Below are 14902 nucleotides of genomic sequence, written 5' to 3'. Positions count from 1 at the left end.
ATGCCCCCCCCCCCCACCGCCTTCACCCCCTCTTGTGTAGTCATCATTGTGGCCACTAGGATGGGATGTGGGAACAGATGCTGAACTGGTGTGTGGGGAATAGGTCTGACCCCACGTAGGTCTGGGGCTTCATCTGTGAAACAACGTAACCGTGGCAAGGACGTCAAAGAAACCCGGCTCAGGAACATGTCCCAAAGGGGAAGTCATGTTGAAGGAAAGTGCATCGTCTATTGATGCAACGTTGTTTGTCTTTGTAGCACTTTCTTTAAGAGCAGCATTGGGTCTGGCCGGTGTGGCTCAGTGGGTGAGCGTCGACCCATGAATATATATATATCCTGTATTCATTTTATATAACAAAGGTATATTCCCCTTTAAGGGGGGGTGGGCTGTGGAATGGATCAGCGGGTGGCAGGTTAGGTGACAGGCCGCCTGCGGAATGGAAGTGATGGTGAGCTGGGGCTGGACACTGAGCTGGTGAAAGAGTGGCCACACATCCTCTTAGTGGATGAGCCCTGGCTTCACTCTTACTATTTCTTCCCAGTTCTTTTCGTGTTGGTGTCAGGGCACAGCTTAGTGGTGAGACAGTCCTGTCCTTTGCAGAGTATTTCCAGCGCCCCTGGCCCCATACACAGTGACGCAGAATCACTGACTGGGCCCCCTGTGCTGGGCTCCCCCATCTGGTGCTGTAAGACTGACCTACCCCAGGCCGTGGCCTGAGGACCTGCCAACTCGCTACGTGCTGTGGGCCGGGCACTGCTCTCCGGTGGCACCGTGGGGGCCATGTTGCCGGGCAGAGAGAGTTTGGAAATCTGTTCATTCTTGTGCAGATCCTGGATTCCCTGAGACAGCAAAGAACAGATTGACTTGTAATCATTGCTTTTTTAAAAAAATATCCCAGTGGTTTATTTAAATGTGACTCTGATTATTTCTCCACAGGCTGGTACAGAGGATTTGCCTTAAAAAACCCAAATATCAAGGTAAAAAAAATTATTCCTTCTAACCACAATTACGGGATTTAAAAAACCAGTTATTTTGTTTCATTATCCGATGGAAATTGCAGTTGGGGCTCTGCGTGGAAATGCCGCATGGCAAGACAGATTTTCATAAATTGGAAATTCCTTTGAACTCGGATTAGAGTTAAACCTCGCTACTCAGGTGATAATCCCGTGTAACGCCGGCGGTGTGTCCCGTGAAGACCTTAATATGCTCATTAGATAGAAACAGAATCTTTTTGAAGTGTGAGTTTCGCAGAGGGCGAAATTAAAATTCAGGGGGGAAGCACAGATTCCAAGAGAAATACTAACGTGAGATATTTATTGTTAGGTTTTCTGCAGTCTCGTTTGTAGAGTGTTGGTTGGGGAGACTGCTTTATGCGGCCGTGTGTTAGGAGTTCCTCTGGGTTTCCATGAGGAAACCAGGAAACCAAGGGCTCATCTCTCTACCACTCCAGACGGAAGTGAGACGCATTTATCTGTTTGCAGAAATCTTCAGAATTGTAGTCGGAAGTGATGATTTTTGTTTCACCTTTCATTAGTGCAGTTATGATTTTTTAAACATATTTTTATTGATTTTAGAGAGGAAGGGAGAGGGAGGGGGAAGTAGAAGCATCAGTGATGAGAGAGAATCATGGATCGGCTGCCTCCTGCATGCCCTGTACGGGGGAGGGAGCCTGCGACCCGGGCGGTTAGGGAATCAAACCATGACCTCCTGGTTCATAGGTTGATGCTCAACCACTGAGCCATGCCGGCCGGTCCGGTTTATGATTTTGACGCTAATCCTTACCTATATCTATATTTTTCCTCTTTATTCTAATCTCCCTAGCTTTCACCCATACTTCCTCATTCTCTAGTATTTTTTTTTTATATATATATATCTCATGTTCCTTTTGTTGTTGTTGAATTCTGACTTTATTAGTATTATAGATAAGAAATTGTGTAATTTCTCCTTTGCCCATCTTTCTGCCTTTTAACCTTTTTCTGTACAATGCAATGTGGTTTAATTCCTTTGTTTTATTTACTTTAGGCCATTCTAAAGGAGAGCCTGAGGGGCCATGGAGTATACAGATTTAATTTTTTAAGACTTAGCCTCATTGCAAGTTATTTTTGGACATCTGCCGCTCACATGCAAATGTAGCTTCCTTATGTAATTATCCGTTTAGAACTTGTTTGAGGAAAATAATTTATTTGGCTTCTGTTATTTCTGTCATTCTTCTAATCTCAGATTCGGACTTTTTCCTTATTCATTATAATTTCTCTGTTAATCTTACTGTACTGAGAAAGGTTTAAATTTTCAAGGAAAAAAAAGTATTTTTAAGCCTATTTACCTCTTTCCTACTGTTGTATGTATAGAATTTGGTTATTAAGTTTTATGGGATCCTTGGATCCACAGTGGTGATAATGTATTCAAATGACATTTGCTTTCCTAAATATTTAATTGAATTTGTCACTTGATTATACGTCAACAAAATCATTCCGAGGATATTGTCATTTAATGGACAATAAAATTGATGCTCATTTTTAAAACGTTGTTCCTTTCAGTTCCCCATTGAGAACAAAGGAACAATGGGCTTGTCCTGTCGTTGCCTACAATGACAGCTCTGAGCGGCGGGGCTCCCGGTGGTTAATTTGGTGCCACCGCCACGGCAGCGGGTGATTAATGCCGCTGTTCGCATCAGGGTCTCCCGGAGCACTGACTGCCCACGTGGCCTCCCAATTCAAGTCGCTGCTTTAGTGGATATTGTTAAATACACACACGGGTGCTGTGGAGAGAAGAAGGAGAACATCCCAAACAAACCACAGCACCAAAAGCAACCTTTTTGTCAAACCATGCCATATTTTCATAAAATTCAATAGAACATGCTCCCTAGGCAGCATTCCTAAATTTTTTTAAAATTTCTCTCTTATGAAGTATTTTTTTTGAGTGAGCTTTAATTTTTTGGTTATGTTTGTTTTAGAGAAGCTTAACTTTGTACCCCGGTGAGGAGTAGAAAAGGAGTGGATCTGAGGAATGAATGGATCCAGCCTTTCAGATGGGGTGGTGATGTGGTCCCCCCTTCCCCCCTGTCCACGTTGCTATGGTTGTAGGCTGTGCGTTACCATGTGACTGTGAAAACACCCCACCTTAAAGACGGCTCGCACCCTCACCTTCATGCTTTCTCTTCCAGGGCATCTTTCCTTCCAGCTACGTTCACTTGAAACATGCCGGTGTGAAGAACAAAGGGTGAGCCATGAGTTTTGTTCATAGCCGCAGGGTTTTCACAGAACCGTGGCTCATTCGGAGATCGGAAAGGCGTAGTTCGTGTTGACCAATGAACGGCAGAAGACGATGCCGCTGCCCGTGCCGTGCGGTGAAGAGGGACAGTGCCCGGGCAGTGGGTGGGGAACGTGAAGGAGCCGTGGGTGTGTGCTGGACAGGGTGGGCTCTGGGGCACAGTGAGGGCCTCCTGTCCAAGGTCGCGGTAGCAGCAGGGCTGGGCCTTGCTGGTTTCCTGCTGTGCAGGGAAGCATGGTGGTCAGGCCACCGGATGCTGAGTCATGTCTCAAACCCCAGGAATGTCCTCGGTTCACCGCCGAGTGCGAGCAGCTACGTCTGTCTTTCTGATCAGAGATAATACCCTATCCTCGTGTGACCGCTTCACAAAGCCGTTATTACACTTCAGAGAACACGATTTCTGGGCTATTTCTTTTCAGTCGAGTTCATCGGCTACCTAGGGCTTTTCATGCATTTAAAACGTTTCTCCAGTCCCTCTTCAGAACAACCCGAGGCAGCTACCCAGGTCCCCGATCAGTCAGATAAAGTACCACAGGATTAACCTGGAGGACGTGCTCACTGAAGCGGCTAACGTGAGCAGATCCACATAAGTGGCCGTGGATTTGGACCCAAACATTAGCTGTCAGTGTCACAGGAATATGCGTTGCATCATTGGGAATATTTTTTATTTTATGACAAAAGAAAGAATACAGGTTCAGCCATGAAAATGACATTTTTCCTCCTACAGCAAAAAAAACAACAATTTCTTTGCATCATGAAAGCACATTTGGGAGTGTAGTAAATGATACCCTCAAACTTGAGGTTTCCCAAAGGAATTCCAAGGATGCTATTGGAATGGACGATTCTTACACACACTCTCTGTGAAGGTAGGGTGTTCAGTCTTAGTGCGGTGAAGTGCCTTCTGCACATGGCTGAGTGTCCCTCTACAGATAAGACTTAAAGACTAGGATTTGCTTCTACTCTATATCTTAGCTACTTTAAGCTAGATGATTATTAGTAGTAATAGTAGTAATCAGTGCAAACAGTAGTTGAGAACTATCATTATTCCACTGCTAATAGTTACCACTCCTCCTTCTCTTGTAATTAAGCTGTGTCCCTCAGAAATGCCGGGTAGCCACGATCCACCAGAATGAGTCGACAGAGTCATCGGTCCTGTGGGAGTTCCCCCGCCTGGCGAGGTTGGGCGCTGCCCAGCACTCACGGCAGCCAGGGGACCATCCAGCTTACTCTCTCTTCTGCCCTGGCTGCCCCACATCTGGGCGGGGCAGTGTGCAAACCCCAAGGTCTCTGCCTGGTCCCAGACAGTGTCCACCATGGCAGACCTGTGCGGCCAGGCCTCTGTGCGACCTTTGTCCCAGACCCCCCCTCACTCCCTCAGTTGTCCAGAGCTAAGGGAAGGACCCCCAGCCCCGTCTCCCCCTCTGAAGGAGGGATAGAGAGGAGAGATGCCAGCAAAGACAATGACTGTTGCCCCGTGGGTGTCCTACCTCTCGAAGCAGAGTTGGGTGGGACATAGTTTTCATTCCAACATGTGCCTTCTTTTCCTTATTATTATTTATTTTGGTCCTGGTTTGTCGCTGTCTCATATATGGCCCTGTTCCCTGAGCCCTGAGGAGATTACATGTAGGTAAAGGGGACTCAAAGTTGGGTTCAGTTCAAGACTTGGCTGGCGGTGGGTTCTCCCCCCGACACAGGCAGGATGGGCATTATTCAGGACAACGTGGAGGCAGAACCGACATTTATTTTCTAAAACACAATCTAGGGATTGAAACCCTAGATTCTGGGACTGGTAACAGGAAGCAAAAGTTGAGCCTGAACACATTGCAGAACCAGTCTTCCCAGGTGACTGCTTCCCCAGAGAGGGGCCTCCTGGGGTTTTGATGTCATCTGTCCCATCCTCGGGGCCCAGCAGCCTCACGGGGCCCCGGCGTGAACTGGCTGCACAGTACACCCCAGAACAGCCGAACAGGATGTAACCTCAGGGGCAGCTACTCATGCAGGCCACTCGGATGTTGATTTCGGTGTAATTAACAGGAAACAGCTGCTTTTCCCAAAATGGCAATTTTGTGCTTCTTGACAATTTACATTTTGGTGGAACAAACCCAAATCAGCGTCCTGCAGACTGAATTGCCTTTGCGTTCTTTCCCGGGTCTCCGAAGGATTGCAGGACGGGCGGGGTCCTTAAGCTGAATCCCGGTTTGTGAGCAGCGAGGCCACTCTGTGCTTCATGCCTGCGGGGTCAGGCCACTTTCGAAAGGTCAAGTAGGTTGTAGCGTTTCCCTGGAGACATGCTGCTCCCTCCTGCACCTCCCACCCCATCATTTTATCGTCTCTCTCTCTAAATGCCCATCGTGTTGACCGCAGCCGCCACTTCAAAAGCAGGACGCATGCCCCACCTTTGGAACATGTCACCTAGCGACTTGAGGAAGGGCCGTGTATGTCACAGGACGTGTGCTGTTGTTCACTTTGTTTCTAGTGGCAGATCCCAGCCTCACCTGTCCAGCTGTGGCTAACCCCTGGCAGGGAGGGAACTGTGCACAGGGCTAGGACGTTAGCAGCAGTGTGACATGCGGAGTGAGGCTGTGCTGGTGAAGGAGTCAAGGCGAGATGTCAGTGCCCGTACTCACTGCCAGGAGGACTCTACAGGAGACGGGTGTACATGGGACACAGCTCTGGAGCATGTGTGAGCCTCACGCTAAGAAGTCGCTGTCTCTTGCTGCTCCAGACCACATGGTTCTGTGTCTGATACGCTGTTACCTTCCATGTATGAGATGCTGTCCTTAGAAAAAACCCAAGTGAAGAAAATACGCCCCGTTATATACTCTGAAGCATTCTTTTGAGAAGCAGTCGTAATGGCCACTTAGCCATTTTAACCTGCATAAAAATGGGAAGAACTTGAAAAAGAAACTTGAGGCAAAGAAAAAGGTTATTGTGTGTAGAGGGAACAAATGAAGTCTTCTGGTTTCCCCCCTCCTCTTTTTTTTTTAAAATGTATTTTTATTGATTTTTTACAGAGAGGAAGGGAAAGGGATAGAGAGTTAGAAACATCAATGAGAGAAAAACATCGATCAGCTGCCTCCTGCACACCCCCTACTGGGGATGTGCCCGCAACCAAGGTACATGCCCTTGACCGGAATCAAACCCGGGACCCCTCAGTCTGCAGGCCGACGCTCTATCCACTGAGCCAAACCGGTCAGGGCCCCCCTCCTCTTTCTTATGCATCTACCCAACGCGGGACCACCATCCTGGCCTTACTAGATAGCGGCTGAATCCTTTCCAAGCATAGTTTCTGATTTATAGAGAAGAAATAGGAGGACTGTAGGCCCCAGTCACGGGAGGGACATTCTACAGTGCACATTCAAATATCTCTAACGGCTTAAGCCCTTAATAAGCTTTACTATGAACGATAACATCACTAATCGTTACAACTAATCCTTGTCCCGGCCCCGTGTACAAACGATGACAACGAGTGGGAGTGACATCAGGTGAGAGTAGGTTGGTGCCTGGTGTCTAGTTCCTTAGAACACGGAGTGAGTTTGGACTTGGCAGCCTCACATCCTGGGCATCAGTGAGCCTGTTTCTCCCTCAGGGCCCTGTGTTGGGGCTCAGAAAGCAAAGCCACGTCCCGGTGTAGGTGAGCCTGGCGGCCTCACGGCACAGGTGAGGGCTTCGGGCCGGAGAGGGTAGAGCTACAATCCTGCGGTCCGGCTGTGGCCGGAGCAGAGCTCCTCTGATATTGCTCCTTTCTCGCCGCACTCCTCCGACTCCATCGGAAGCGTGGCTGGTCGCTCGGGGGTGTAGCCCCGTAACCCACGTGGCCTGCCTCACGCCAGTTTAGCATTTGATCCTGGTCACCGTCTGCAGAGCCAGAAGCGCCAGGCGGCTTCCTGCCCTGGTTTAACTTGAATGTTCTCCAGAGAAAACGCTTGTCCGTGACGCTTGCCTGTGTGCTGTGTTTCTCTTTTTTAACGTCACAGACAGTTTGAGATGGTGATTCCCACCGAAGACTCCGTTATCACAGAAATGACCTCGACGTTGCGAGACTGGGGCACCATGTGGAAGCAGCTGTATGTGGTAGGTGGCGTTCCCGGGCAGCCTTTTTTGGGTCAGGGAGTTGTTTTAAGAAACATCTGAGCAAGGGGGGGCCTGGACTGGCATCCGGGCACCTGCTGTAAGCCCCCCCGGGAGTCAGGGGCCAGAGCGTAAGAGGACATCTTCTTGGCATCCGGAGAAGCAGGGTCGAGGTGACAGACCCCCAGGGCTCTGTGCTGGGCCACGGCAAGGGAAGCGCAGGTCTCCTTGGGACGTGAAAAGAATATGTTGTGAAGAATCTAAAATTCAAGAATTATTTTACTTAAAACAGCATTGTGCATGACATTAGCATGAAAAATGAAACTATTCGAACTGCTCAAATTAATGCCTCCTAAGTACTCAACAGGAGACTTATAAAAACGACAGTGGAAGTGGTATCGGTTCATGGACCTAGACCCACACGTTGCCTCTTCTGTGGGGAGCAAAGTTGAATTTCCTCTTGGTTCGGCCTTTCCTAGCGAGCTTTGCCTGGTTTTGAGGTTTCGAGCATCTGTTCTGGGGACAGACCAGATCGGCTTGAACATCTGTGTGTTAGGCTGTAGGAGTCGCCTCCTCACGGCCTGGTATTCGGAGCGATGGAGACGGAATTACTGTCCAGTTTTCCTGGACACTGGACTGGGCGTCAGTTGTACTGGGAGCAAATACCAGTTTACCCTGGAGGTCCCAGACGTGTGGCCTTGAGGATGAGGCTGGCGTGGCTGGGTTGGCCCTCCTGGGTCTCCTGTCCGGGTGTGAATTCTTGGGCGAGTGCGTTGGTGTAAGGTCCCCAGGCTTGGGTGCAGGGGCTGCTGTCCCTGCTGTTTTCGAACAGTGCAAGGCACCGAGCTTCCCTGAGGAAAGAGGTTTGAGGAGGGCGGTTGTGTCTCCTAAATCAGCGGTCGCCAACCTTTCGGACCTCACGGACCACCAGTTGGCGACCACTGTCCTAATCGTAGGCAGCACGCGAGAGTTGCTCTCTGAGGGCCCTGGGCGCCTACGCACGTGGCGAGCGCTTCCGAACCGCTAGCTGCTCCACGTGGTGACATCGGTGAGGCCCCCATGATGTCCCTGAACATGTCACCTGACACTGGGCAGGGATACAGGCACGGAAAGCCTCAGGGAGACACGCAGCCTTCCGTCTGAGTGATGTGTGCAGGCCTGGGCGGGGGTGGACTGTCCTCCGGGGAGGTCTCCTCAGGTCTGTCCAGGGCCCCGGGCTCAGGGCTGGGGGCTGAGTCTAAACCTAGTCCGTCTGCTGCTCCAGAACTAGGACTGTGTCCATCGTAGGTGAATAAAAACTTCCCCATCTCTAAACCACTCAGTTCTCACAATTAAAATTTGCTACACTTCTTTCATGGGTTTTACAAACGTTTTCTGTATTGATTAATTAGAGAGAGAGAGAGAGAGAGAGAGAGAGAGAGAGAGAGAGGGAGGGAGAGGGAGAGACACACACACAGAGAGAGAAGAGAGAGAGACAGAGGGGGAGAGAAACATCAATAGTTGCCTCCAGTACTGCCCTGACTGGGAATCGATCCTGCATCCTTTTGATGTGTGGGACAACACTCCGACTGAGTCACCCAGCCAGGAAACAGTGTTTGCTACCTTTCCATAGTGTGGGGCAGAGCTGAGGAAAGGAGGATTTGAGGGGGAAAAGGAGGCAGAGGCGGCAATGGGAGGCACCGTGGGACCCAGACGCAGCGTCTGTGCTGGGCAGTCTGGGAAGTGACGTTGGATTCCTGGGGAGGCAGCAGTGTCATCACACGGAGCGGGGGACGCGGGCACGAGGGCAGCATCTGTTAGGAAGAATCTGTCCCCACAGAGGCGAGCTCATAGGACATGCCCCCCTCCTGTGCCCCCCGCCCCACCCCGGCTCTGCCTGGCGACCCGGCTGAGGCTGCCGTTTGTGTGTTTCCCAGAGAAATGAGGGCGACCTGTTCCACCGGCTGTGGCACATCATGAACGAGGTGCTGGACCTGCGGCGCCAGGTGCTGGTGGGCCACCTGACGCACGACCGCATGAAGGACGTGAAGCGCCACATCACCGCCCGCCTCGACTGGGGCAACGAGTGAGTGCAGGCGGCGGGTGACACCACCCGGGCTCAGCGAGGCGTGGGGCTCGCCCCGAACGCAATCTGTGGGGCTCTCCCGTTGTCCCCCTTGGGGGTTGAGTACAAACGGTCCTGGAGGGAGCCCAGAGCCACATCCCCAGGGCTGGGCTGGTGTGGGCACGGGCGCTGTTGGCTCGCTGCACCCGTGTGGCTGATGGCGCCCGAGCTCCCAGGCACGACCCCTGGCAGGTGCATCAGCTGTGGCTTCTGCACCCACTGTGGCCTCAGGTGTGGCTTCTGCACCCACTGTGGCCTCAGGTGTGGCTTCTGCACCCACTGCAGCCTCAGGTGTGGCTTCTGCACCCACTGCGGCCTCAGGTGTGGCTTCTGCACCCACTGTGGCCTCAGGTGTGGCGTGGGCACTTCCTGTGAACAGGCAGCTCCGTGCCATAGGCATGGGCGCCCTGCGACCCTGGGGAGACGCTGAGGTTGCAGCTCCCGAGTGGCCATGGGAAGCTGGCGGGAGGTTGTGAATCGGCTCTTCCCTCTCCCCTGGGGGCCTCTGAGAGGTTAAAGGGGTCAAAGAGCGCCCACACTGCTCCCCAGAGCGCCCCGATGTCCCTGCCTGGCCCGCAAAGGCCATGTGGGAGGAGGCTTGTCCCCCTCCTTCCTGGGTTCCCAGGCCGGTTAGGGGCTGAGCTGACACAACCTTGACCCCCCCCTTCCCCGGGCTTCCCGGATCCTGTGTGCACCCCTCCATCTGTCCCTTCCTGTCGCCTTATTTCTTCTTGTTTTGAAAGCACTGCTCTGATCCTCCTCTGGGAGCCCCGAAAACACAACTGGGGGGAGGCTAGCCTAAGGAAAGCCCTAGGACTTCGCAGCTTAGAAACCTCAAACTCTCTGCACTTCCTTTCCCAGGACAAAATTATGTTCGACTCTATCTCCACCCAGTCCGACGTGGGGGGGCTCCGTGCTGAGTCTGTGGGTGCTCGCGGCTCCTGCTATAGAAAACCAAGACCCCCCGCCCCCCGCCCCGTGGCAGGATCCCCCCACTCAGAGTGCCAGCCCCTCTCCCCTAATTTGCCCGCCCTTGTCACCTGTTTCTCAGCCCCTGCCCAGGGCCCCGCCTCGTTAGGTTGGCTGCCGCAGCCACGGTAACAAGTCGTACAAAGTGAAAAATATGGGCGAGAAAAGTTTGGTGGCTGAAATGTCTCATTTCAAAGCGAGGTAGTAAAAAATAATGATTTTAAGTATTATGCTAAATGAAATAAGCCAGTCAGAGAAAGGTAGTATCCCATGATCTCACTCAGATGTGGAATCTAATGAACAAAATAGATCCAGAGACAGAGAAGCAGGGAACAGACTGTCGAACCTCAGAGAGAAGGTGGGGGAGGGGGGAAGAGATCAACCAACGAACTTGTGTGCTATATGCATAATCCGGGATACAGACAATAGGGTGGGGAGGGGTGGGGGTGGGCTCCATGGGGTCAATGGGGGAAAATAATTAATTAAAAAAATATATATATTCCCTAAAGGTGCCTTTTTCTCCCAAACGTTTGCCTCTGCTTTCCAGGCAGCTGGGCCTGGACCTGGTGCCCAGGAAGGAGTACGCGATGGTGGACCCGGAGGACATCAGCATCACCGAGCTCTACCGCCTGGTGGGTGCCGGGAGCGTGGGCGCAGCTCGCTCCTGATTTTGTGGTTTCCATGGCACTCTTTGTACTTAATTTTGCAAGAACAGGATGTTCCCGGTTTAATCCGGAGCGAGGAGGGAGGATGCGAGCTGAGGTGACCGTGCCCTGAGCACAGAGCTCAGACGCTCACCTGTCCCAGAACACGGGGCGCTCCCCACTCAGCCCTCCGCTTCCGGGCCCAGGGCGTAAACCCAGACCGTTTCTCTTGCAAATCTCTGTGCTTTTGCCTAGTCTAGTGAGATGCTTGCAAGCCGTGCGTGCGCATCTGTTGTGCTTCAGGACAAGGCTGTGACTAATGGTGTCCAATCCTTCCTCACCCACGCGCACCACCATCATGATGATGTACAGACTCCTGCCAGTGTCTCCTTGGTCCCCACTGCTGGTCTGACTCTAACCCTCCCACCCCCAGTCCGTTCCTAAGAGCTGAGCCATAGGGATAGACCCAAACAACTAGACCTGACTTCCCTCTCTTCCCTTCACCAGCTCTGTGATCTTGGACTTACTGCTTCATCTCTCAGAGCCTCCGTTTCTTCATCCCGTTCATTGGGGGTGTCATCCTTATCACGTGTTTATCATGAAAGTTACATGGGAAACGCATGTAGAAAGCCTTTCCTTGGCAGGCAGTGTTTGCCAAGTGCCTAAGCATTCGGGCGATTTCCATTTGTCCCCTTACCTTTAGTTCATCCTTATTAGCCGGGCAAGGCGGCCAGAAGGATGGGTACCTGACACGCTAAAACCTACGATTCGATGGGCTATGTTTGATGATGTAAATGATAACAGCTTGAACATGATAGAGATTTATTTCTCTCACAATATGCAAGTCCAGAGGCAGGAAGTTCTGGGCTTGTTTGTGGTTTCCTGGTGTCAGAAGGGGACCCAGGCTCTTTTCCTTCCGCTCTGCAGTGCATGGCTTCCGTTGTCAAAATACTTCAAAGCACAACGTAGCTGCCAGAGCGCCAGCCATTGCAGCTGCTCTCCAGCGGCAGGGATGAGAAAGGCTCCTCTCAGTTGGTTCAGCTGTTTTAAGGAGCCTTCTTGGAAATTCCACACAACACTGGCACTGGTAGCTCATTGGCCAGAACATAGCCACACCCTCGTATTTAGGCGGGGGGTGTCAAATACTGTATTTGATAAACAGCGAACAATGCCTGGTGCAAATACACGTTACTTTCCCTGGTTTGATCTTGCGGGCCAGCAATTTTATCTCCGTTCCTTTCGTTTATGGTTGCATGTGGGATGGCAAATGGATCTCATCTTTCAGCGTTCCGGCTTGGTGGTGGTGGCTGCTGCGGGTGCCGTGTTGATGAGATTCAGGGGTCTCCTCTGGGCTGTGATTGATGGGCACTGACTGTGATTGGGGGGAAGAGCCACCACTAATTAGCCATGACTGCCTGCCTTGGATGGCTTGGTATTTTGTTTTGTCTTTAGTATTTTATAGCTCCAGTCCTAGTCCACAGTCTCCACTGTACAGGTGAGGAACACGGAATGCTGTGATTTTGCATGGACACGTAACTTCTCCTCTGTAGTGGTTGCATTTTTGTTTCTAAAGCAAAGAAAATAGCCCACGGAAAACCCCAGTGATTCCATGGTGTCTTCCTTAAGGCAGCTCCGGGTGCCTGCCTAGACCCGGCCTGGGCACCCAGGTTGTCTGTGACACTTGGTCTTTTTCTCTGGGTGGCATCAGAGTGACTGACAGCATCGACTTCCAGGGAGAGGAGAAAGGTTGTCCTGGTGACTCATTGTCACCCGTGGACCAGGGACCGTGGCATGGAGCTGCGAGTCCCACAGAGGATGTGGCCACGTCTCTTTCCCAAGCATCTTCTCTGTCATCTTTCAGACGCAGGTGTTCGCAACTCCCTGGGTCCCCTCTTCATCATTAAAAGAAAACTCTTGCTTTAGGCTTTGGTAGCCCTGTTCGCATTCATTCTCACCCAGTTGTGCTCATCTAAGCAGGAAAGAGTGCTACCCCCCGTTGTTAACGTCTGTGCTCTTGGAAGGTTTGGGCTGCTGCCGAGGGCAGAGCCCAGCTTTCGAGTAAAGGGCATCGTAGCCACTGGCTTCTCTGGACACGTGAGCCGGCGAGAGGTCTGCGTGGGAACCTTTCTTGGTTTTATAAGATCACCTCCCCTGCTTGTTGTGTGATCCTTCGTGGGTAGACCAGTAATCTCAGACAGGCAGCCCCACCCCCATCACCACCGAGATACTGGGCAATGTCTGCAGACATTTTAGGTGTCACAATTGGGGATGGGGGGGCCGGGGTGGGGAGAGGGGCTTTGGGCATCTAGAGGGTGGAGGTCAGAGAGAGAGAGAGAGAGAGAGAGAGCTGCTGACAATCCCACAAAGCCCAGGGCAGCCCACAACAGAAATATCCAGCCCTCTTCCTTCCCCCCACAAAAAAAAACACCCCAGAAATATCCAGCCCAGACTCCCTAGAGCTGAAGTGAAAAAGCCTAGTGGTGAGGATTCACCCAGTAAGGAACGCACTGTATATAGGTTAGACACTTGCGCCCCCCCAGTCTTGGGGTGAATCTGTTTTCCTAACCAGCGTCTCCTCAATGGTGAGCACATTTGTTTAGAGTCCCTGGCGCTGGAGCCGTGAATTATTTCCGAGATGGGCTCTGCCTGTCTGTTGTGACTCCCGAGTCACAGCTCGTCAGCGGGAGCGTGCCTCCAAGGTCTGATTTCGGCGGTGTTTTCGCCGGGATATTTTTAGCAGTTCCCCAAAGTGGTGAATTACCAGGAGGTAAACAAGTGATCATCACCTGCTCCAGTCCGGATCCTCCCACATCGCAGGCACAGGGGGTGGAGTCGGGCGGGCTCGTTACTAGCGGGCACGCCGAGCCCAGCGGTGCCCAGGTGCCGATCACGCAGAGATACTGCAGTGCCTTCCATCGGCTGGGATTTGATCCCTGCACATGACCTCAATCCGTGATGCTCAGCTCACTGCACATTAATGTCACCCGGGGTGCATTTGAAAGACCACTGTCTGCAGCCCCGTCCCCTAGAAACTCTCACTTAATTGTTCTGGGTAGGACATGGGCATACAGGCGGGTTTTTGAGCTCCCGTGGCGGTTGCGTGTGCCCCCGAGGCCGAGGAGCAGGATTTTTTTTCCCCCCCCCCCCGCCCCGCCCCCGAGGGTCAGGTGGTCTAGTTCTTCCCTCCCTCCCTCACACGGGCAGGCTGATATTCGGCCTCTGACAGTTCCGGTGATGGCTGTGTGGGGTGAATGGTCGGTCCCCGTCTCCTCACTGCCGGTCCTGCCCCCGGGGGAGCCTCGGCTGGCTGTCCTGAGGCAGAAAGGACAGGTGGACGCAGGCGCTGTCCCCCGCAGACACCTCGCTGGCTTTCGTGGGTCGGTGTCCCAGGGCCCACAGCAGGTTAGAAACGCGTGCTCTGGTAATCGAATATCACGCACCACGGCCTGCCCCAGAAAACTACCATGATTTTGCAAGTTAGTCAACTTGAAAAGAACTTCTCGTTGTGAGGAGTGTGACGTCACCGCTGCTCTGGCTAGCTTCCGTCAGTGCGATGGTCGGTCAGCGGCGCGCTCGTCTGATGTTTAAGGACGGCTCATGATTTGTTCTCGCCCTGGGCAGTGGTCAGGAAGCAGTCAGACCCCTTGAACGGCGGGCTTGAGTCGGCTCAGTGCCTTGGTATCCTTTTAACATTAATGATTAAGAAAACAAGATTCCTCCGTGGCTTGCCAACTTGATAGTTTCTTACTTTAGAAGTTGGAAGAAAATTTGGAATTTAACATCCGATTAGATTCCAAATCCAGAGCCAAAAAAAAAAAAAAAAAAAAAAAAAATTACAGACGGT

General features: G+C 51.9%; 1 protein-coding gene across 1 annotated transcript in view; it reads left to right on the top strand.

Annotated features, from left to right (window-relative positions):
* DOCK4 (dedicator of cytokinesis 4) overlaps nucleotides 1–14902 on the top strand; it is a 198090-nt gene that overhangs the window by 101611 nt on the left and 81577 nt on the right. Inside the window, exons 3-7 of the mRNA XM_014547168.1 lie at nucleotides 937–977; nucleotides 3164–3219; nucleotides 7248–7344; nucleotides 9258–9406; nucleotides 10962–11046. Coding sequence (XP_014402654.1) covers nucleotides 937–977; nucleotides 3164–3219; nucleotides 7248–7344; nucleotides 9258–9406; nucleotides 10962–11046 — 428 coding nt within the window. The remainder of the gene's footprint in view (nucleotides 1–936; nucleotides 978–3163; nucleotides 3220–7247; nucleotides 7345–9257; nucleotides 9407–10961; nucleotides 11047–14902) is intronic.

Source organism: Myotis brandtii, unplaced genomic scaffold, assembly GCF_000412655.1.
Source record: "Myotis brandtii unplaced genomic scaffold, ASM41265v1 scaffold466, whole genome shotgun sequence".
Lineage (NCBI taxonomy): Eukaryota > Metazoa > Chordata > Mammalia > Chiroptera > Vespertilionidae > Myotis > Myotis brandtii.
Note: the sequence above shows the minus strand (reverse complement) of the source record. Positions and strands in the feature narration are given on the sequence as shown.